The sequence below is a fragment of the Wyeomyia smithii genome, chromosome 2 (assembly GCF_029784165.1).
Source record: "Wyeomyia smithii strain HCP4-BCI-WySm-NY-G18 chromosome 2, ASM2978416v1, whole genome shotgun sequence".
Classification (NCBI taxonomy): Eukaryota; Metazoa; Arthropoda; class Insecta; order Diptera; family Culicidae; genus Wyeomyia; species Wyeomyia smithii.
In genome coordinates, this window is record NC_073695.1 from 196,408,499 (window position 1) to 196,432,856 (window position 24,358).

Here is a 24,358-nt window from a genome sequence, read left to right on the forward strand (position 1 = left end):
AGTAAAGTAAAGTAAAGTAAAGTAAAGTAAAGTAAAGTAAAGTAAAGTAAAGTAAAGTAAAGTAAAGTAAAGTAAAGTAAAGTAAAGTAAAGTAAAGTAAAGTAAAGTAAAGTAAAGTAAAGTAAAGTAAAGTAAAGTAAAGTAAAGTAAAGTAAAGTAAAGTAAAGTAAAGTAAAGTAAAGTAAAGTAAAGTAAAGTAAAGTAAAGTAAAGTAAAGTAAAGTAAAGTAAAGTAAAGTAAAGTAAAGTAAAGTAAAGTAAAGTAAAGTAAAGTAAAGTAAAGTAAAGTAAAGTAAAGTAAAGTAAAGTAAAGTAAAGCAAAGTAAAGTAAAGTAAAGTAAAGTAAAGTAAAGTAAAGTAAAGTGTAGTAAAGTAAAGTAAAGTAAAGTAAAGTAAAGTAAAGTAAAGTAAAGTAAAGTAAAGTAAAGTAAAGTAAAGAAAAGTATTTTTTCTTGATAAGAACTATGCAATCCCCCGACATAAAAATTACGTTGGAGATGAATTAGGATCTAGGTCCGGTCAATAATGAGTAAATAACATAACAGGGAAGAAATCTTTTTAACGCTAATACCTAACATTTATTTCATACTTTAAATATATGTTTTTTTCTTCTCTATTTCCCTTACCTTATGTATATTTTATGGTGTACTTGAACACTTCTTATTTCATTATTTTCATCAATAACAATATATTTTGTTTTTAAAATAATTAATCATAGCTACCATTTGAAAAGATCTTAAGCTTTTTTCTTGAATGGATTTAGAAAAGGATGGTCTGGCATGGTTTTAACTAAATTGTTGGAATTTTCATTTGAGAATATTGAAAAATATGGAATTTGCGGTCCTAAACTGAAAAAAACTAAAATGTCCATATAAAAAATAAGAGTATGGAGAGATCTGAAATCATCAAATAAGTTTATGGTTATGAAGAGATCTGAAATCATCAAATAAGTTTATGGTTATAAACTTATTTGATGATTTCAGATCTCTCCATACTCTTATTTTTTATATGGACATTTTATCTCTTCAAAACCATAACCTTTTTTTCTGATTTCAGATCTCTTCATACTCTTATTTTTTATATGGACATTTCAGTTTCATACAACTCTTCTGAATATTTAGAAATGGGCACACAACTTTTTCATGTTCATAAAATCCATGCTAGAATTAAAATAAATTTTAAGTAGAATGGAAAAACAACATGAGCGGTATAGAGATAACGCATTTTAAGGTCAGTTCATCGTCATTTTCGACTTACGACTCGCCCTGCTGTTAATCACATCTGCAGCTGATCGGAAATTATCGCAACATAAACACTGTTAACATAATTTAAAACAACCTACACAAACACAAACAAGTACAAGTAGGTATGATACTGGCAGTTACACATTGTACAACCAGCTTTCGCCAAGCAGTAAAAAACATCGTGTTTTATGACTGTTCGGTGCGGCCCCGCTTCCGCCATTGTTTGTCAGGGAGTTTAATTTGGAAAAAAAGTTCAACAACTGCTGAAACGTTCTCCTAGCCGGTGAAAATGGGCGAAACAATAACCGAATGCTCCCGGCATTCGGGAGAATTTTATTCGTGCTTCGCTTCTCCTCCCTTCTGGTCCGATCGAAACCGGTCGGAAGCATAAACGGTAGCAATTATGCTGAATCGTTTCCTCCAGGCCGCACTGGAACGAACCATTGTGTTGCACGTCAAGCTTCACGATTTTAATCGGCACTTAGGCCCAGGTTTGGAAAACACAATTGTACGCGCAAATAGACTGCCACTCGAGAGTACGAGATTGCAAATTCAGCACGAGTGTTCGACATGAGCTCCTGCTTCTCTTCCACCTGACCGGTTCTAAATTGCTGGAAATTTGAATAATTCCACTATACATCCCATTTGAACTTACCTCGAGTTGGACCGCTTGGAGGAATCTTTTTTCCGGTCTCCGGTGAGGTTTTTCAGATCCTTCTGCCGTTTTTTCGTCTCCCTCCATATCCGGTAGTACAGAAAACACATCACCGTCACTGGCACGTAGAAGGCTGCTATCGCCGTACCGAAGGTAATATAGTGATTGGTCTCGATGAACTGAATGTAGCATTCCTTCTCCGGTACTGTCCGTTTGCCCTCGATGTAGGGCCAGCTGTAGATCCACGGTGGCCACAGCAGTAAGCTGATGCCCCACGCGGCTCCTATCATAATCGCTGCTCGGGTCGTTGTTCGCTTTGCTCGATATGTTAGAGGCCTAGTTACACTAAAGTACCTATCAAAGCTAATGATGAGCAAATTCAACACGGACGCATTCGACGCCAGGTAGTCGAGGGCCAGCCACGTGTCGCATATGTGGGGCCCCAAAGGCCAGTAACCTAGCAAGGTCGTAACCGAGAATAACGGCATCGATATCAGTCCGATCGCAAAATCCGCAATTGCGAGCGAGAATAAAAAATAGTTGCTGATTGTTTGCAGTTGTTTGTCGATCTTAAACGAGATCATCACCATCACGTTGCCAGCCACCGTCAGGATACTCAGCACGGTGGCGATAATGCCCAGGATGATTATTTGTACCAGCGAGTAGGTGGGTTCGGTTTCAGCACCGTCGTCCGTGACATTTTCAGCGGCGGCGGCGACCGTACTGACCACCGTCGTGGGGGTGATGTTGAAAAATAAATCCTCAACCGTGCCCGTCGTGCCGCCGGTGCCCGGTGACGTGGTGACAGCCGTGTACCGTGACACGAAGCTGTCGATCGTTGTCCTCTCGTACAGTACCATTGCACCGTACCGTCACAGCTGCTGCTGTTGCTGCTGACGCAGTTCGGCTCACCGAACGCAGATTGTTGAGAGATTCTGAAAGAAAAAACAGAAAATAATTGAAATTTGTTCAAATCTGCATGCAATGAATTTAGTTAGAATATTAAATGCTAAAATTGTTTCTGTAGCTAGTGCTTTAATTCGATACTATAATAATATATTCATTTAATAATATAAAAAGCTGTTCGCGGCTGAAAGTCACCAATGCCACTAGGAAAGATCTACAAACTCATATCAAAGCTTGTGCGAATTGGAAGAAGGCAATATTTGCTAAGGCTCGAGTTTTTGCGTGTTTTAAGGGTTTGAGAGAACGAGAAGATTCCGGTGGAACGTTTGGCTTTGAGCATGGACAGAGCCAACGACTCGATTATTGCAACTATCTTGTCATTACTTTACTCAATTCTGCCTATGAGGTGCTCTCTAGTATCCTGGTCTTAGATTTGAGGCCGTTAACGGAACCCTTTTATGGCGAAAAATTAACTTGACAGATCAAATCCTTACACTGCGACAGATACTAGATAAGTTCAGGGAAGTCTATTCATAGATTTCAAGGCAGCGTACGACTTAGTGAAGTCGACGAGTTATGGCAAATAATGTTTGAATGCGGTTTCCCTATTAAACTGATTGAATTGATTCGAATGACACTAGAAGGATCAAAATTATGCGTATTAATAGCGTTTGCATCCTCAGTCGCTCTCGTGATGTTGGATGAACTCTCTCCAGTCTCTCGTACACCAGCAGATCGTGCATCTTCTTCCACCGCGCGTACAACTCTGCCCATTATTTAAAAATTGGCTAATATGCCATTTTTACCAAAAACGAGAGCACAGTTTCTCGTGATGGTAAACACCCTAAACAAGGTCCCTACGGAAGCCGATTGTCAAAAAATGCATTTGGGAAGGCAGCAAAAGTGAAACAATTTTGGCTAATATCCAAAATAATTGAGAAGTTGGCTAATATCCAATATGTTTCTACCTGTGTCATGTCCACGACCCAGTGTATTATTACTGTACTTTATTTCGTCTAACTTTCGAAAGTGTGTTGTAGCCTGGTGGTTACTGGCGACAGGTAAGCGATCGTAAGGCCCTTACATCAAATTTTACCGTTTTTACGAAGACTATTTGAACAAAGAATATTTGAACGAAGAATATGCAACAAGTATTTATTTGTTGTGCTGCGAAACCCAATGATCAAAACGTGTGACTGTTTCCTTCTGTCATGTATCTTTACATTCTTGAAAATGCTATTTAGCTATTCGATTTGAAGTAATATTGAAGAAAAGATTCAGATTTTATTTTGAATTTGATGAGAAAAAAGAGGAAAGTGGATTGTAAGATTATTATGAATGATAATACTTTCGTTATATTGTTATATTGTTGCACGAAACAATTGTTTCGTCGTCCTTTTCGTCCTCACTTGCGCTTCCGTATTGTTTATTAAATTCAAAACCATTTTCGTCACAAACGAGCACGATATAATTCACATCGTATGGATATTAGCCAAATTGCACACCGGTTTGTCAACTGACCTTTCGTTTATAATTGAAAAAATGGCTACTGCGCTAAAAATTTGCGGCGGATGGAATTTTCCTGCAGATTTCTCTGTTTCAACTCAACGGCAAGGTTCCAGCATATATGAAGGGTGATATACTCAATAAAAAAGTTGTCATGGACAGTCAAAATATGTTGTACCGACAAAAAACTTTAAAATGCGTTTTTCTCGATTTGATGCCTATGGCATATTAGCCAATTTCTGAATTATGGGCAGAACTAGTGATTCATGCGTCTGCGCCACTCTCCATCTTCCAGTTTACCACCAAGTATCGGTCGCAAAAATTTACGCTCAAAAACTCCGAGCACTCGTCGAGCAGCTTCCTTCAGCGTCCATGCTTAATGTCCGCAAAGGGCCACTTGGAGTATCAGCCTCCTATACAGGTTAGTTGTGTAAAATAAGGTATATACGAAGGAACGGCAGATGAGCGTGGTTGCAAGTGTTAGGCAGCAACATTTTTCACGTACCGAGATCGTGACGTCACAACAACCAATTGAACACAGTTTGGCATAGGAAAATGTATAGATTTTGTTTAAAATCGTATGAAATGCATTATATTAATCGATCTGGTTTAACCTGGAGTGCGCAGCCAATGACCAAATACCTATTAGTAGACGCTTTGCGATCAACTGTTAACGTTGGCAGTTCTCGCTTATTAGACGGCATGGCTTTTTACAGTATGCACCAGATTAATTCTGTCTGTAACCCGAATGGTAGGTTTCTGGATCTGATCTTCGCTAACTTGCATGTTTTGCCTGCATGCTCGGTCACCAGTGCTCCCGTTTCCCTCTGCAAAATTGATGTCCATCACCCACCAACATTGGTTACCGTCAACAGATCAGTTGAAGCACAGTTCATAGATGAGTTCGACCATAATAGTTTCGACTTTCGACGAGGAAACTATGATGCTATCAATTTAGCACTGAGGGATATCGACTGGACCTCGATCATCCGCTCTACGGCCGTGGATGAAGCCGTGTTGTATAATTATTCTATTAATGGAACAACTCTACATCGAAGCGAAGTTGTCACTGACCTAGGGATCATATTAGACACGCAAATGACATTTAGACAGCATTATTCGTCGATTATAAATAAAGCCAATCGTCAACTTGGCATGATTTGTAGGATCGGTAAGGAATTTGAAGACCCAGGCACTTTCCGCACACTCTACTGCTCTTTGGTACGGCCGATTCTGGAAACTGCATGTGTGGTATGGGATCCGTATTATGATTATTGGATTCAGCGAATTGAGCGCATTCAAAAGCATTTCATTCGAAGGATTTTCCGCGCATTGCCCTGGAGTAACCCTGATCATTTGCCGCCCTACGAAAGCCTCTGTTTATTGGTTGGTATCGCACCTCTTGAACAACGTCGCAAGGATATTATGGCCAGAACAGCACACAAAATTTGACAAGTAGTTATGACTGCCCAGCTATTCTGACTATGCTTCAACTGCACTGCCCTCTCCGCCCGCAACGCCATCAACGACTATTGCAATTAAATCGCGCATTTCAAGGCGCGATATATTATAGTATTACTTCATTAAGACTACAAGTCGGATGAACTGAAAATAAATAATAATAATAATAATATTGTTGTACTATGATAATACCAGGAACAACATGTGTCTCCCAGGTATTGTAATAGATTAACTAAACTAGCCCACCTTTAGATAGATCTTTAAAATATTTTTTTATGGTAGACGTCTTCCGAACAGTCTTAAATTTCATAGGTGTAAATGCCCATTTCGGGGTTACTTTCCAAAACCGATCTAGCGATATAATTCTTGGCGTACTTTACTCCAACTGATTCCTCAAGAGGTCGCTGGCTTGTAGGTCCACATGTCGTCCTCTTCATCACTTGGGGTGTGTTTTTCCGCGACTCTAGGTTTGTTAGAGAGCTCTTTTTTATTTTCAAACAGGCAACTCATAATGAGCTTCTCTTCGAATGGTGTGAAATATGTATTTTGATATTTGGCCGAAGGAGCGTATTTTTCAGCTGGTGCATCTGTCCCGTGTTGCCTTAAAAACTCTGCTCTGTCCGTGATGATGGATTCACCGATAAAGAAATTGTTGGAACGGCTAAACATGCTCGAATTTATACATACCTTCCTGCTCGAAATCAAAGCTGCTTACGGGTGACCGTGGCTTTTACGGGGAATCGACTGCCCAATGCCCGAAACCCCACCACTCCCTAGGCAAGCTCCCGCTGCCGGTCCGGGACTAATCGATGTTATCGCACACCCATCGGTGGTCACACAAAAGACCTAACATAAGTATAATTCGAAAAGTGCCGACCGTCAATCAGTACGTGATCGATCTAGAAGCAGGCTTCTCCATTTGGATGCCTCCAGGTGTGTATCCGAATATTCAAACGTGGAAAATAGGAGCTACATATGACCATTCCTCTGGCCGCGGCAAAGTTTATCAGCCTCAGGCCGTTTTCGTTGATTGACGAGTTGAGGCTATGCCTTCCAATGACCGGACGGAAGAATTTCTCCCTCCTAACCTGTGCGTTTGCGTCTCCGATGACGACTTTTACGTCCTGTTTTGGGCACTCGTCATAGATTCGCTAAAGCTTGTCAAAGAACTCATCTTTGACTTCATCGTATTTGTTGTTTGTCGGTGCGTAGATGTCGATTAAACTGTAGTTGAAGAATTTGCCCTTAATTTTCAACACGCATATACGGTCATCTACGGGCCTCCACCGGATGACTCTTGTTTTCTGATTTCCCAGCACTACGAAACCGACGCCCCGTTACGTTGCTTTGCCGCCACTGTAGTAGATGTGGTACTTGAAAGAAGTGCGTGCAACGGGGTTTACTGCACGGAATTCCCTTTCTCCGGAATTTGGCCACCGAACCTCCAGAATCGCTGCGATTTCGACTCCCTGCCGCTGTAGTTCTCGAGCAAGCGAGCCAGCCCGCGCTGATTCATTGAGAGATCGGACGTTCCAAGTACCCAATTCCAATCTTTTACCTTTATCTTTTTCTGTGTTCGTAGCCTAGATCTTTGTCGATTGATCCGTTCCGTATTTCTAATTTCGTTGTTCGTGGTTGAAGAATGGTTTCGGTATGCTTCGGTATGCGATACCTACATCCTGCTGGCGGGATACAGCATTCCATAATTCAGCCGCTCGCTCCGGGTCAGACGCTGTTGTACGCCGCCTCAATATTGGGATACAACCGCGTACGACCCGCTTCCCAGTCAGCATACGACCAAAGTTTCCACCAGGGGTTGGTTACCCGATCTCCGCTAAAGTTACTCGTATTCTGGTCGGCCCCTCGTGGAGGTTGGGATAGGAGTTGCTGGACAGAAGTGAATGACCACAATTGGGTCTCAAGTTACACGTGTCCAATCATTTGCCAACCACTTTGATCAATTTACAAATATTTTATTTATTCTCTACAAGTGGTTATGGGTCTGAATTTGACGAAATTTGAAATTTCTAGAAAAAGTTATCAAGATCATTTTAAGGAACCACTATCCCAAGAGATGTAGCGGTGTGTATACAAACCAGCGGTGATGGAACTGGTATGCGTGGCGTCTCGGGCACAAGTGGTGAAAGCGAAAGAAGGCGCGTCTGAATTATATGTGCCTTTGGAAACACTGTGAACCTTTCAAACATCGAGATGCTGCGCGCACTTGAGAATTATGCATCAAAACCTTCCTCAATGAAGATTACACTAATGAAAGTAACGAGCAGTGAAGCCATTAGAAGGCCAAATGGTGTACTCCGATATAAGCGAGTGACCTGAATATAGACCGATACGGCATTTCGGTCAAGTTAGAGGGTGTTGGTTCCGTCTAAGACTACGTTGACGAGTTGGTGACAAAGCCTGAGCCAAATAAATTCAATGTAAATGACCAATGGTTTAAAGGGCTTCATTATGGTTGAAAGGGATTCTGGCATCGAATTGACAGCTGACACTGTGAAAGCTTAAATACTTCAAGACGTTTAATGACCGTTGGAGAGCTCTGGGAATCATAAACAAAATCCGCCAAGCCTGAGAGAACCGGAAACGGCTTTTACTGCAAGAAACCTGGACTCTTCGCAGCTAATTGTTCGTAACAGACACGGCCATGATATTCCAAAAACAATATCGATAATGAATTCTCTGAAGTAATCTAGTTGATCGAGACCGCTATTAACCGTACAGGCTACATTGCGAGACCAAGACGAGACCAAGTTTAGAACACAAGTTGATACAAAAAGTTAGTAACAAAACATCAAGATTTGTTACAATCCTGATATTTTTGGCTGATCGGGATAACTTCAGTTGGTAAGGGGCCATCCACGTGGACAGATGTTATACAATTTAACCCCCCCCCCCCTTCGTGGACAACCGCTCGTATAAATTCTGAAAATTTTGTATGGACCGTGGACATTACACATACCTCCTACCCCCCCCCCCCCCCCCAAAGCAGTCCACGTGGTATGTGAATGGCCCCTAAGCTTTTTTCCACAAATGAGTGTTTGGCAATGTTTTTTCATCAGATAGACTCATTATGATTGAGATTTGATCGTTGAAATTCGTTCACAAGCATACAAACCTTTTTGTAAAAAGCTTCGAACTAAAAATTTTACTCGCTGTCGCTTACGTCAATCTACGCGATAATGGCAGCAAAGGCCTCTTCCACTGCTCTACCGTTAATTCCAATGATGTCGAAATCGTCCGCAAAACCTAGAAGTATGTGAGACTTCGCAATGATGGTGCCGCTTTTTTGCACACCAGCCCTCCGTACAGCACCCTCCAATGCGAAGTTGAACAAAAAGTTTGTCAGCCCGTCTCCCTGCTTCAAACCATCTAACGTCACGAAGGAGTACGATATCTCACCAGCTCTTCTGACGCGTGATGTAGAGCCTTCAAGGGTGGCACGTATCAGCCTAACTAGTTTCGTTCGGAAACCATGTTCGAGCATAATTCGCCATAACTCATTTCTCTTAACTGTATCGTACGCTACCTTAAAGTCCATGAACAGATAGTGAGTCTGCAAGTTGAATTTTCGAAATTTATCGTGGATCTGTCGCAGAGTGAACTTTTGCTCCGTAGTGTAGTATATCCCTCGAAAACCACATTGGTATACAGAATACGGGAGAGAATTTTGTAAACGGTGTTGAGAAGGGTTATGCCCCGATAATTACTACAGTCAAGGCGGTGGCCTTTCTTGTAGGTCGGGTAAATAAGACCCTCCGATCAGTAATTCTTCATTGGCCAACACTCTCAGCATGATTCTGTGCACAGCACGATACAACTGTTCACACCCGACTTTGAAAAGTTCGGCTGGAATGCCGTCCTTACCAGCTGCCTTGCAGTTCTTCAACATAACGGTCTGAGGCTTGTCAATTTCGCTGCAGCCAGAGGTATGGCTATCTGTAGCACTTATTTTTCACGCCGGAATATACGTAAGCACGCCTGGATGCTCCCGAATGGCAAGACCTGCTCTCAGATCGACCATGTTCTGATTGATTTTTTTTTGTATGCCTGAAGGGCCAATGAGATGCTATTCCTAGTTTTTCCTATGTACTTGGTTCTAGGCTAGGCTGTCGGCATGTCCGGGTACCCCAAGTAACATAACTTTGTTTAGGTGGAAAAGTCCCCTGAGTGTTGCAATGTACTCCCAGATTAGCCTGGAAACACATGTGGCAGACTTCAATGCCAGCAGTGCAGCCTGACTGTCTGAAAAGATTCCGGTTTTCGTATATATATATAGTTGCACTTAAGACATATCGTAGCACAGATATATATTGCGTACACCTCTGCTTGAAAGACGGTTGGCCACTTTCCCAAAGAGATAGTTGATTTTATACATGGTCCGTAGATCCCTTATCCAGTCTGGGACCCGATTTTTTTAACCATCCGTGTAGAATCAGATAATGCCCGATGGAAGACTCGGTTCTCCATTGTTCCACATGGAACGATCTGTGTAAAGCACCCTATACGGAACGTCCATATTGGGTTTTGCCGCCATCCAATCTGAGACTGTTGTTAGTAAACTGAACTCCTTCAGGATGCTTAGGTGACCCGTTAGGTTAGGCATCGTTGTGTTTCTTCGTAGTCTAAGTGTAGTCAGTAAGCAAAGCAGGGCTTCCATTCCATGTTCTGATTGATGGTCGACACTTTTCAGACGTTACAGACGTGAGGTCATTTAGAGGATCAAACTTCGACTCCGATCATTATCTAGTGTTATCCAAGATTCGCGCCCGGTTGTCGAACGTGTTAAAATCCAAGACGACAAGGAGAATATAGTTGAACATCTAGCGGCTATCAACTGGAGAAATAGCTACGGAGTATCGAAGATCAAGTTGGAGGTAACCTGAATGAACAGTGGAGGCATTTCCACAGTACAATCAGCACCACAGCGAGAGAAGTGTTGGGTACATCTGCGACAGCCACGTCCAATGAGCGGTTTGACCCTGAGTGTCGGTGAGCGACGGATGAAAAGAACCGCGCCAGAGTTTACATGTAAGCCACGGCTGTGACTCGTCAGAGCGTAGAAGATACCGGAAAGCTAGATCTGCTGCAAAAAAACTCCATCGCTGGAAGAAGCGACAGCATTGAGGCCGTATGTTTGCGGAGGTGGAAGAAGATTTATGGAATCAGGAGAACCTGAATACAGATAGAACGGATGTGGCCAGGCGTTGGAAGGAACACTTTAGTGTGTTGTTGACTGGTGAATAGAACACTTTCTTTCCACGCAAAGATATCCACAAAGCCACCTGGAGATCGCTTGACCACCGAACAACAAATCAAATTGATCACGTTCTCATTGATGGCCGATTTTTCACAACCATACGCTCCCTCCAGGGTGCGGGTATCGACTGAGATCAGTACCTAGTAGCAGTACATGTGCGCTCAAAACTTTCCACGGTATTTCATACACGTCAGAACCGGACTTCTCGGCAGAACATCCGGCAGTTTACCAACCCGCAGGCTGCCGAGAACTACGCGCGCCTACTCGATGAAGCACTACCTTCCACGGAAGAACTATGCGCTTCGACTCTCGACGATGGGTGGGGGATGTTACGCTCGGCCATAGGAGAGGACTCAACCGCGGCACTAGGTGTAGTAACGCTGAGCCGATAAAATGACTGGTTTGACGGGGAATGCCAGCAAGCGATGGAAAGGACGAAAAGAGCTTGGAAAAACTATCTAAGCATCGCCACAAGAGAGAACGCGGCCAAATACCGATGAGCTCGAAATGAGTTGACCACAATTCTGAGGAGAAAGAAGCGACAGCAGGAGGATAGAGATCGTGAGAAGCTGGAGCAACTGTTTCGGGCTGACGATACGCGCAAGTTTTGTTGAGAAGGTGAACCAATCCCGTCAAGGCTACACATCGAGTCCAGATATGTGTAGGACGTGGAGGGAAACTTGATCACAGTGGTGGTTGACAGGTGGCAGCAGTTCTTCGATGAGCACCTCAATTGCGGAGCAACGGAAGGAGGCGGAAGGGAAGTTATCCTTAGAGTGCCTACAAACAACAGTAGTGTCCCAGTTCCCGATAACCTCCGATTATAGTTATACTCATTATACTCACAATCAATACCACGAAGTCTCAGTTATTCCTGGTAACTGTTATTGATCAGTACTAAACAGAAGCAATGAGTTTCTATTATTAAGTCAGACTTTGACAAATTCATTAAAGTTATTTGACCACACTGTAAAAGCCATTTTGGATTTCAGAGTGGCGTCAGATTCTGGCCTCTGAGCATCACCATGATGCTATATCTATATAGGATTGTATTTGAGCGTTTCGGAAGTCGCCACCTTGGAATATATAGTCACTATTGAAATTCGACATAACAGAGGTACAGCAGCAATGGCGTTAATGCAGTTTTTATTACATTAATTTGTATAAATATGAATGAACATTTTAAACATTCCCAATTCGAACAAATCTTCAGTCAGATGAAAAAATAAAGAAAACCACCAATTACGCTAAAAAATTTTCAAACGACAATGCATCATTTCCGGTGATGCTTACGGCTTTCATTTCGCCTTGCAAAACATTTAATTTCACCTCTGAGTAAGATTTGTTTCAAATATTGCAAAATCTGAAGGATGTTCAGCATTTTGTCTATTTTCTTATTATTAGGTCAATTGAAGTTGATTGTCAATTTATTTACAATGTCTCAATAAGCATAAGAGATGCTAGAGACCTCGTATGGGTGTTTGGAATCGTTCGATGATAATAAAACTATCATGTACCATAATATAAGAGAAATCCTTGAGTATCTTACTATGAAAGTGCTCCCAATAAGGCACGAAGTACATTTACGTCATTCTGATCATCAAATATACCAACACTATTTCAATAAAGAAAAGCTTTCTTATCAATGTACTCAACTAATCATCTGTAATAAATGGCTCGTCCTACGATAAAACAATTCAGTAGGCGAAGTTTCAGCCACATCATTGTCTCGTGCAGGCACGATAACGCACGAAGCAACTGGCACGCACTAACAATAGAGAAAAAAAAAAACATACTCTCCAACCCAACCAGCAAAATAGCGCAGTACGAACCGGAGCGAAGTGCACACCAAGAAAGTCGAAGTGTTGATGAGAAAAGTTTCTTAATTTGATTTTTTTGTGCCGGTGCAAGTTTACTTACTCCCTTGACTTCTTTGGGCACTCGGTCATGAACACTTCCACAGTGTAAAGAAGTTTCACGAGATCCGCTCATCCCATTTTGCGCCAATTAATTTGAAAGCACGAATAGACATCCATCAGATCAGATGATGACCGGAAAGTGCGAGCATGAGGTTTATTTTGAGCCTGGACTATTTGTTAAACAAATCTACTTAATGCTTACTTTTTGCAAGTTGAGCATAAGCTTTCTAATTCTTTCAGTAGTGGTAACAATTTTCACTCTCCACATGTTAAATTTTTAAGCCACATATCTTAAAAATCACAAAGGTTTACTATTAAAATTACTTAGTATTGTCACCTGAAGTTTGGTTTTGACAGAAACAGTAGCATGTGGCTGCCGAGATTTAATAATAAAAATTCCGATATACGCCAACCCTCTTCGAAGATCAATGCCAAGAAACTCCATTATCAAAACTAATCACTGCTGACTGCAATTTTTCGCTTCATAACACTGGCCATTGCTAATCATTATCGTTATCGACGTTAGATTTTATCATCACCTATCCAAAGTTTCTTTTTCGTTCGTTCTATCGGAACAAAATTATATTCGTGAACATCATCACAGGAAGAATCATGGTAATCTAGTTAAGATAATTTCTTTGTTCCCTGCAAAATCCATCCGGTCATTGGTTTTATACCGAGCAGCCTTTTGTTTCCCTTTCCGCCTTTCGGCGAAAAGTTGAAACATTAACGGAATAATGAAACTTTCAAACGAAAGGCTAAAGCCGGCTTCATTGAATTGGGTTGAGTTACCAACCGTCCTGTGAACACGCAATATTCAAACAAACAGAATAAATTCAACAGCCATTTTTTTAATTTAATTACAAAAAAACAAAGCCAAACCATCGTCGAATATTCTTCAACGTTTATATATCATTATTTTTTTAGCAACATTTCACTTTAACTGGTTTGATTACTAATAACGAACCCTATTCAAGCCGAATCTTTTACGTTTTATGCTTCGGCCCGAACAATGGACAAAGAAAAGCGTTCAAGGTGTGCAATTTTTAACTAATTAATGTTTTCTCGGGTTGACCTGATTTCAACTGGGCGGTGGTGGCTTAGCCTGCAACAGTCTAGGGTTACCGTAACGGAGAGGATTAATTTGTATTCTCAAGGGGTGTGTTACTGACATGGCGCACTAGCTAATATCGTTTTTAGCTTATGCCATATTCTTATTCAAATTTTAATTATTCAATAAGAAATTTAATTTTAATTGCGTCGGGCGGTTTCTTTGCATTATGCATGTCATTGCACCGTAATAAATTTTGTTTCTACATTTCTTATCCGTATCATCCAACTAATAACTCAACACTTATGGTCTCTAAAATTCCTCCAATAACCATTTATCGTTGTTCGGCCAGCTTTGGGCAATAAATTTGTCACCCGATGGAAATGGCTAAAAATAATAATGTTGGCGGGTAAGTTCGCCACCGAACGCGAAAATCGCAAAAAGTTGTAAATATTCACCTCGTTTTTCTCCATCGTCGGGTCCAACCGACGAACCGCAAAAGTTTTACATCCCACCGTGCAATGTCACACCGGGCGGGCTGCATCGAACCAGATCACGGTGGCCAATTTTCGTCAACCCTTAGCAGTGCCAAACACACACACACACAAACATACGTACATACATACACCTTGGGACCATTCCGGTTGTCTGTGCGCGGACGTGTTCACAGCGACCTCAATTTCCAGGTAGCTGTTTAGCCAGGATCCTGCCGACACAACAGCGCTGATCGGCGACAATAAGAGAAACTTTTTTGATTCATTTCAGTTCCCCACGCAGACCAGATTCGTGGTTAGCTACCGGCGCGGTGCAATTGTTCGCGTCGGAAGGTATACACGATTCGTGCTGTTGTATATCCGGTATAGGATTTGATTATAGAACATCGTTCAGCCACGCCCAGCCAACAAAACCAGCTTGAGACGACGGCCAACGAAGTTTCTGTTGGCTCAGAACAGTCATGCATCGGGCTTTGTTTGGCCACTGCATGTTTATGTTGTTCTCAGCAAAGTGACTGAAAAATAGTTGTGTCTCGTTGCATTTGGTTTCGACGTTAGTTTTTTTTATTGCAGTTTGGGGTAATAATGATGTACGCGGTGGATAGAACTTGAATGAAAGGAATGTTTTAGAGCGCGTATTTTTACATTTTTGACCTTATTGATATTTTCGACATTTTTGAGATTCCCGACATTTATGATATACATTTTTGAAGTTACATTTTTACATTTACATTACATTTTTGTGAATTCCTTCCTCTGTTTTAATTTCTACACAAACGAGCTGCTTTTACTAAACCAAATAATAATTACTAACATGACGAGTATAGAAGTATTCACACTATAATCAAATTAATTTTGTTATCTTCCAACGACAAACTTCTCTCGCTGTGAGCCAGTCTTCTGCTCCATTGCAATAGGATCAATTTGAAAAGTGACACTGACTGAAAGTTGTAACAAGTTGACTTCGGAAGAGATATTTTTATTTCCTTGTTTGCTTCCCCCCTTCCGAGCCGATAAAGGCTGACATTGGAACGCACAATTCCTACAACTTTCTCGAATTTCTCATCTGTTCAACCAGCGCAGTGTACAATTTTTCTATTCGTATTCATCTTACAGTATCCGTCAGTCAGCCAGCAGAGCTATCCGGATGCCATTCAGAGGAAAAACTGACGGTTTCCACTCACGTTCACATTCCGTATCAAATTCCTCTACCCCTTCGCAGTGACAACGAGGAAATCGCGAGTAGAAATAACTTCTGTCGATCGTTATTGGCGTTGAGTGGATGGGTGAAATAGGAATCCTCATGGATAGCGAAATGTTTTATATCAGCAAAGTCAGTGGAAAATGAGATGAAGTTTTTTTTAGTATCGCAAGGCATGATACAAATTGAATTTAATTGTGTGCTTTGAATTTTATTAACATTCACACGCTGCAAGGCACGATTAATGCAAAGTCTAGAATCGAAGAAACTCATTCGATGTCAAAGCAAAACTTTTTCACAAGCTACGAAAACGTGACCAATGTAAATAATGCATGAGCACTAGCAGTACAATTACCACCTATTGAAACTAATTTAAACACTTTGTTAGGCAGTAGTTTTTCCCCCTCTCGCAATACCATAGCAGCATAACCAAATCAAACGCTGACAATCATAAGCACCCCTGCCTGTGCCGTCGGCAGCATCGGCGGAAATTAAATTTAACTATCATCCCCGTCGCGCCACTGCTTAAACCCACAACAACAGCGAGAGAAAAAGCAGTACAACCGGGTCTATCCCTTCCGCCCCATCCAGCCAGCTTCCGGTATCACTGCTCGATGAAAGAGGTGCCATCCTCTTCATTTTGTAATAAAATGGCTGCATCGCTCGCAAATTCCATATTTCCTTCACAGCAGCTGATTTATCGCCAGCAGGAAATAAACGCCGGATGCTCAGTCGGAAAGAGATAAACGTCGTACATGCTGGTGGACCAGTTAGCCTTTTTTTCTGTAACTACCTTCAAATTCAATTCAACCTCCTCTCGGGCTTATGAAACATTGAATATGTAAATTCATTTGATTGACCTTATTGTACCCGGCAGTCAGAACGAGACAATTTATCTTGATCAAAAATTACATGGTGAACAATATCGAGGAAAAGTACAACATCTGACTGACGTTATCTAATAACTGAAATACTAGCAAACAACCGAAATAATTCAGTTACCGTTATTATTGGGATTTCCGGAAAAGGAAACTCATTACAAAAAACTGCCAGTCCCGAAAACTTTCTGCGCGTCTCTGCCTCCGGTTGGTAAAACGTAGTTGCTATCACTTTCCACGGCGTTCTCTCCGCTCGGGTAAACGAAACCCATTCACACTGCTCGACGCAGGCTGTGAAGTCGTTAATCGAATCGATGATGATTACGTTGCAATTTCTTTAGTGCGTATCCGAATACGAACGCGTCATTCGAAACTTGATTGTTTGTGCATTCGATTCCACATCCAAACGGCGATCGGTTGTGCCTGCCAACTTGGTTCATTTGTTGGTAGCAGCCGAGGCCCTGCAGGCTTGTGCGGCTCGTGGGTGTACCGAAAATATGGTGGGAATCGCGTTACACGAGGTTATTCTCGATTGGTTGGCAAATTTTATTATGTTTTCGTCTCATTTTGGCAAATTGTTAAAAAATAAATAAATGAAGCTTATCGACAACATGTTGGGACTGACAACCTGCACTAAAATTCAAAGCGTAAAACAATTTTCAGCGGAAGCCTCTGAACAGAAATTCTATCAAGCATAACAATCCTTTGTTTCAACCAACCAAAACCCCATCGTGCCTCCATAATCGAAAATTGATTCAATCGAAACACAATAATTGAAAATTTATTAGTCCCCAGGTAGGACTTATTGGCAGTCAATTTGACGAGCATTTTTGGTGATGTCCTATAAAAAATTGCTTACAAGTACACGGTATGGTAAATGGTAGAAATTCCTGCACAGCTTCGAGCTTACTCAAGAAGGATGTTAGAACCACATTCTGAGATGATCAATTTATTTCAATTCCGGAGGAGGTGAGTTCAATTGCATTTTGTAGAAAAACGACAGTAAAGGATCGATTCATTTTTGTCTACAGGATCTACAACAGCTGCTCGACAAGACGAAGCTCGCAAATATAGCCTTAAATGATTTAAAAAAATACAAATTAAAAAAAGTGCATTTCAAAAACTCAAACCGGAAAAATGAAAGATCACAGCTTTTTAACCAGTCCTGTGAATTTTGGTGGTCCTAGCCATTACCAAAACGCGTTAACTTACATTAGAGTGTCGCATAGTAATTGCTCACCGGGTTCGTCGCTTCAACATTATGTTTACTAGAAAACTCATTCAAGTCTCTGATAAAATGTTAGTGGCTGGGGGCACCAGCCACCAATAAAGGCGATTACAAAAAAGGCTGGCTGGTAAATGGCTGAACACTTATAACTTGAGACTTTAATGTGGTCACACACCTCTGTCCAGTAACTCCTATCCCAACCTCCACGAGGTGCCGACAGGAATAAAAGTACCCTTAGCGGAGATCGGGTAACCAACCCCCGGGGAAAACTTTGGTCGTACGATGACTGGGAAGGAGGGTCGTACGTGACTGTATGCCCATGTTTACAGCGTACAACAGCGTCTGACCCGGAGCGGGCGGCTGAATCATGAAATGCTGCATCCCGCTAGCTACACCTAAGATGGCTGCCCCATCAGCAGCACGTTGGTATCGCGACCCTGGTAAGGTAGCATACATAAACCTCTGCTAACCACGAGACAATCGACAAAGACCTAGGCTACGAACACCAAAGCAGAAAACGGTAAACTGTTGGAAATTGGGTACTTGAAACGTCCGATCTCTTCGGTGCGAGCAGTCTTGCTTGCGCGAGAACTATAGCGGCAAGGAGTCAAAAACGCAACGATTCATAAGGTTCGTTGGCCAAATTGCGAAGAAAGGGAATTCCGTGCAGTAGACCCTGCCCACACCTCTTTCAAGTACCACATCTAAGGCCTGTACTCGAAAGAAACGCACTATTCAAAAAAGTCCGAGAATGGACGAGAACGCTGCAACACCGTACGAGAGCGAACGTGTAACAATACCGACACGCACGAAACAGCCAAAACTCGGTCCTCCGAAGGAAGAAGCGCCAGCAAGTGGATCGAGATCACGTAGCGATGGAAAAGCTGTACCAAGCTAACGACACTCGGAAGTTCTACGAGAAGCTGAACAGCTCCCGTAAAGCCTTCGTGCCGCAAGCCGATATGTGCAGGAGCTTGGACGGCAACCTCCTTACAGATGAGTGTGAGGTGATCGAAAGGTGGAAGCAGCACTTCGACGAGCATCTAAACGGCGATGTAGTAGAGCGCGAGGACGGTATGGCAATTGATCTTGGTGCACGAGCAGAAGACATCAGAGTTCCAACCCCCGATCTCCTGGAGGTGGAGGAGGAGATTGGCCGGCTGAAAACAATAAAACTGCTGGAGTGGACCAACTTCCCAGTGAGCTATTAAAATACGGTGGAGGTACTCTCCCAAACACTCTGCCGTCGTCTATCACCATTTGCGAAGCAGTTTGTGGGGCACTAACAGGCGGGATTGGTGCCCGTGCCATCACGGATCAGATATTCGCGGTTCGGTAGGTTATGCAGAAATGCCGCGAATACAACGTGCCCACACACACAATGCGACCGAAGAGGTTTAAGGCAAGGTGATGGTCTCTCGTGCCTACTGTTAAACATTTCTCTAGAAGGTGTCATTAGAAGAGCGGGGATTAACACGATTGGCACGATATTCCAAAAGTCGGTTCAACTGTTTGGTTTCGCCGACGATATCGACATTGTGGCTCGGACCTTTGTGAAGATGGCAGATACGTACATCGGACTAAAGGTCGAAGCCTAATGGATTGGACTGGTCATCAATGCATCGAAGACGAAGTACATGAAAGGAAGAGGTTCACGAGGAGACAGTGGTAACCCCCCACTTCGAATTCAAGTTGGTGGTGATGAAATCGAGGTCGATGAGTTCGTGTATCTGGCAGGAAATCGTGCATACTTTGGTCTCCGGAGAAACCATCTACAAGACGCTAATTAGACCGGTAGTCCTCTACGGGCATGAGACATGGACAATGCTCGTGGAGGTCCTTGCGTCTTTTCGGTCTTCGAGCGGAAGGTGTTGCCTACCATCTTTGGTGGTCTGCAGATGGAGAACGGAGGTTGGAGAAGACGAATGAACCACGAACTGCAGGAGCTTGGGGAGCCATCTATCGTCCACACCGCTACAATTGGCAGATTGTGGTGGGCTGAGCATGTTGTGAGGACGTCAGACGACAGCCCAGTAAAGATGGTTCTTGAATCCAATCCGTCTGGGACGAGATGGAGAGGTGCTCAGCGGGCAAGGTGGATCAATCAGGTGGAAGACGACTTGCGGACCCTACGCAGACTGCAGAGCTGGCGAACTGCAGCCATGGACCGAGTGGAAAGGAGACGACTCTTACGTACAGCAAAGGCCACACCACGGCTTGGCACTGTTTGGTAAGGTAAGGTAAGATAAGAAAGTCCACCAAAAATTCATTTTAAATCGGATTTTCTTAAATTTTCAGGAAATGAACTAATTCATATGGATTATGTTTCGGCATAATTACTTTATTCAATTTCCTTTCCATCGCTGAAAGCCCGCACCTTTCCCTTAAGATCCCTCATTACATTTTGTGCAATTGTAGAGCTGACTATTTTGGTCACTTTTATTCATTCATTCTTCAACTATAACTCGTTCTTAACCGTCATGTACTCGGTAATTTTAACACACGTTAGTACTCGGTAGGGTACCCGGGTACCCACCAAAATGAAATGCTTCTTACTACTTCAATTCTTGACCGATTTTTGATCTTGACCCGTCACAAGATTGAAAAATTTGTCTATTTTTATTATACATGACTTAAAGAGCATTGGTTCCCATATGGTTCCAGATCAACAGATCGCAGCAGGAGGAACGATTAGTCTATTAGTATCTACACGGAGGAACGAGATAAACAGTGCCAGGAGCCGCATGGTCACTGTTGCTACACGTCAGAACAGAAAAAGATACAGGAAGACACGAGCTGCCAAAAATAGAGTCTACAGTCGGAAGAAGCGTAAGCACGAGGAACAGGTATAACAGGTGTTAATAACAACTTTGCTAGAAACTACATGCGAAGCTTCTATAGAACAGTTAACAGAGTCAAGTGATGACAAGGACAGACACCTGCTCAGGAATAAACTGACCGTTGCAGCCAAGCGAAAAGAGCAGTTCCAGGCGCTGTTGAACGGTGACGAGCAAAATCAGTAAAACAGGAACAAGATGAGGATTATGAGCGACGAACAAGCTGAGGAGCCACCAACACAGGAGGAGTTTGAAAAGGTGATTAATGAGCTGAAAAACGGCAAGGTCACTGGGAAGGAAGGTATTCCGGCTGAACTTATTAGAGTGAAAAGCGGACGACTGTACTATGCGAACCACCAGATTATACTGAGGATCCGGATGGATGAGTAAATGCCGAAAGACTGAATCCTCGATAAGTTCCGAGAGTATAACTTGCAGACTAACCAACTGTTCTTTGATTTTAGGGTGACATACAACTCAGTGAATAAAAACCAGCTGTGGCACACTATGCTGAAAACCGGTTTTCCGAAGAAACTTAGTTTTGCAGATGGCATTGATATTATCAGTCTCGGGCCGTAGAAGAGCACTTCAGACCTTTTAGCGATGAAAAGCGGTGAGGTTAAGACTCAGCATTAACTCTGCCAGGACAAAGTACATCGTAACTGGCAGACATGCTTGGTTTCCCTTTTTTGCCCTTTGAATTGTCAAGGAGGCAGAATATGTCGGAAGCCCCTGGGCATTTGCCCCCTTTTTTGACCCCCCCCCCCTTCCTTAAATCCGGACCTGTGACTAGGTGTTGGACACCATTTGTCTTGTTGAAGTGGAAGAATTTTGGGGCATCAAGAGGGGCAGGATCAATATTGAGAATGATGGACAAGCTATTGAGCCACCATCCGTGGAAGAGATGGAGGAAGCAGTGAAATTTTAGAAACCTTAGTTGGCGAATACCAATAACGTGGTATTCAATGTGGCATTCTCCTTACGATAAACCCTCGATAAACTGCAAACTTACCATCTGCTTATGGACTTCAGGGCAGCGTACGATTAAGTTAAGCGAAATGAGCTATGGCGTATTATTCTCAAACATGGTTTCCCAACAAAGCTGATTAAGCTGATATGTGTGACCTTGAAGGTTCCACATCAAATGTCAGAATAATCGGTGATGATCTGACGCTTTCGTGACATTAGATGGATTGAAGCAAGGTGATGGGCTGTCAAACTTATCGTTAAACATCGCATTGGTATTAGCCATAGAGCTGTGGGACGGGACTTTAACCTTCTCAAGAGGGAAGCGGTGAGAGCAGGGTTTGTCATAATCTTTGCCAAAACGAAGTACATGGTGGCTGGTAGAGGACGTGGGAGCCCGTCAGAAGTTGGTGCTGGCGTGATTGATGGCGAACCAGTTGAACTAGCTGACGATTTTATTTACCTGTATACAGAATTGATGTACGACAATAAAGTTAGCTGTGAAATTGGGAGGTTGATAGCAACCGTAAACAAGGCCTCCTATGGATTGTGTAACTATCTAAGACACTGTAGCCAGTACAAACCTTGCGCTCTTTAAAACACTGATACACCCGGTGGCCCTCAGCCCTCTATGACTATGAAGCATGGACATTGAGAGAAACTGATCGGCGAATTCTTAGTGGGATCTTGCGTTCAATTCTTGACGGCAAACAGGAAGATAGTGCTTGGCAAAGACGTTCAAATCATGAAGTGTACCAGACACACGAGGCGGACTTTGAAGTTGATATAACTCAATCATTACATGAAATTCACAAGAAATTTGGGAAATTCTATCAACTGCTATTCATTCTATTATTCTATTTGTGCTCAAAGTAAAGTATCCTGAAAAAACAATATCACACGCTTAGCCTGGGGGCTAATAGCGGTCTCGATCAACTAGATAAGTTGAGAGAATTCGTTATCGATACTGTTTTTCTCGGCACATTTTCCATGTGTAGCATGAGTATAACGATACACCGTACCCTAGTGCTAAGTCGAGAAATTACCCAAGTAACACACGTTGGTATAGAATAGTTAACGTTACCTATTCCATGACATCAATATCACCAGAAAAGCGCAAAACATGAAGGCTAGTAGAACGAGTACCGATAACTGCATGAAAGCAAGCCAACTTGATATAATTAAGTGGCAAAATACATCTCGAGTACTAATACGGCAATGCGCAAATCTGTTGCTATGACAACTGTTAACCAGCGCATGCGCAAATGTGTTGTGTCTGCGCAGTGCAACTAGATCGGCAATTTCTTTTATCAATGGCAGTTTTAATTAATTATAAAATGATGACAAAGAATAATACTGAACCTTTCAAAAAGAGTTGTTTCTTTTGCTTGAATATTGAAATTGTTTTCGCAAAGTTCCAACGTTATCTAGATATAAAATCTAACAAAACTAGAAAACGCTGTTAGATGTACAAAAACAAAAATCTGAAGTGATATTGGTTACACTGTAAGCGTGTTGTTTATCTTTTGATGGCGCGTTTTGACCCGCTTCGAATAAATATAGAAATCGTTCGTATAATTTAAATTATAATTTGATCAAGTAATTTTAAGTTGGGTGTTGAATGCTACGACTATTGTACTAAGGGAAAGCATTTTATAGGTACGTGGTGTTGTTATTAGATGGTGTCATACGAAAAGACCAAGTGAAAGTGATTGTCATTCTTGAACTCATGTTATTAAAAACATCTCCAAAACCAGAAAAAACGAGCTTGTTTTCGAAATGCGGTTGTATTACTGATGAAAAACAACTGTGTTGTGTTTGACACAATATAATAACACATGTTTTCAGTTGCGCTTGTAGTACACTTATATGACTACTTTCGTTGTTACTTATTTTCTAACATGTTTTGTGTGTTACTTAGGTATCCAGCTTGAACAGATCCTCGACTAGATCGGGAATCGAACCCGATATCACAACCGTGTGGGAGAGCTAGAGAACGACATTGCTAACCCCAGGGCCACGGGGACTACCAAGTAAAGTATCCTATGCTCAGTAAGTTATTTGAACCTAGAAATCACGAAACGAGCGATAATAAGTGTGATATTTGCAAGCAAATCGATCACGACCATCATAGATTTGAATCCTGCAATAGCATTGAATAGGTTCGTATTTATAAAAACCAGCTAGTCGTAACAAGTTGAAAGTAGCTGTCGTAGACCCTTTACGATAGTTACAATAGATCTACGTGGAAAGTGTAAGCTTTGCTAAATCGTTATTTGTTTAAAGAGCAAAAACTTCTTAACAGTTGATTTATACAAAAGTAAATTCAAATTAGTGACTGTCATAAACTCAATGCAATTCCTTGTCTCCTCAGCATTCAATGCAAATACTAATCTAACGCGGCGCTAGACACCACCCACGCTTACACTAACACTCAATTAGTACGAAGATACGCCTTAGTTTACAATTTTAATTTATTGCATCGTGGGAAACATAAATCATGTACCCGCGAAAGACTTCTAGATGTAAACCCTGGTCCGTGCAAGTACAGCACAGCGCTCGAACAAGACGGCAGACCAAGACCGAGAGAAACATGGCTAAATTGGCTGCTCGGGATAAAAGTCCCACTGCAAATTTCTGCAGTAGCCTTTCGTTTGTACACAAGGAAACGGTAGAACGACACGGAATACGACGATTTCTGTTATCGATTGCAGAAAGCTACGCTTAGCAAATTAACA

General features: G+C 42.1%; 1 protein-coding gene across 4 annotated transcripts in view; it reads right to left on the reverse strand.

Moving 5' to 3' along the window:
* Window positions 1-24,358, reverse strand: part of LOC129725894 (muscarinic acetylcholine receptor DM1) — a 297,734-nt gene that overhangs the window by 82,616 nt on the left and 190,760 nt on the right. For all 4 annotated transcript variants that reach the window (XM_055682291.1, XM_055682292.1, XM_055682288.1 and 1 more), the window contains one exon: window positions 1,899-2,833. In XM_055682291.1, the coding sequence (XP_055538266.1) occupies window positions 1,899-2,758 (860 nt within the window). In that variant the 5' untranslated portion in view covers window positions 2,759-2,833. The remainder of the gene's footprint in view (window positions 1-1,898; window positions 2,834-24,358) is intronic.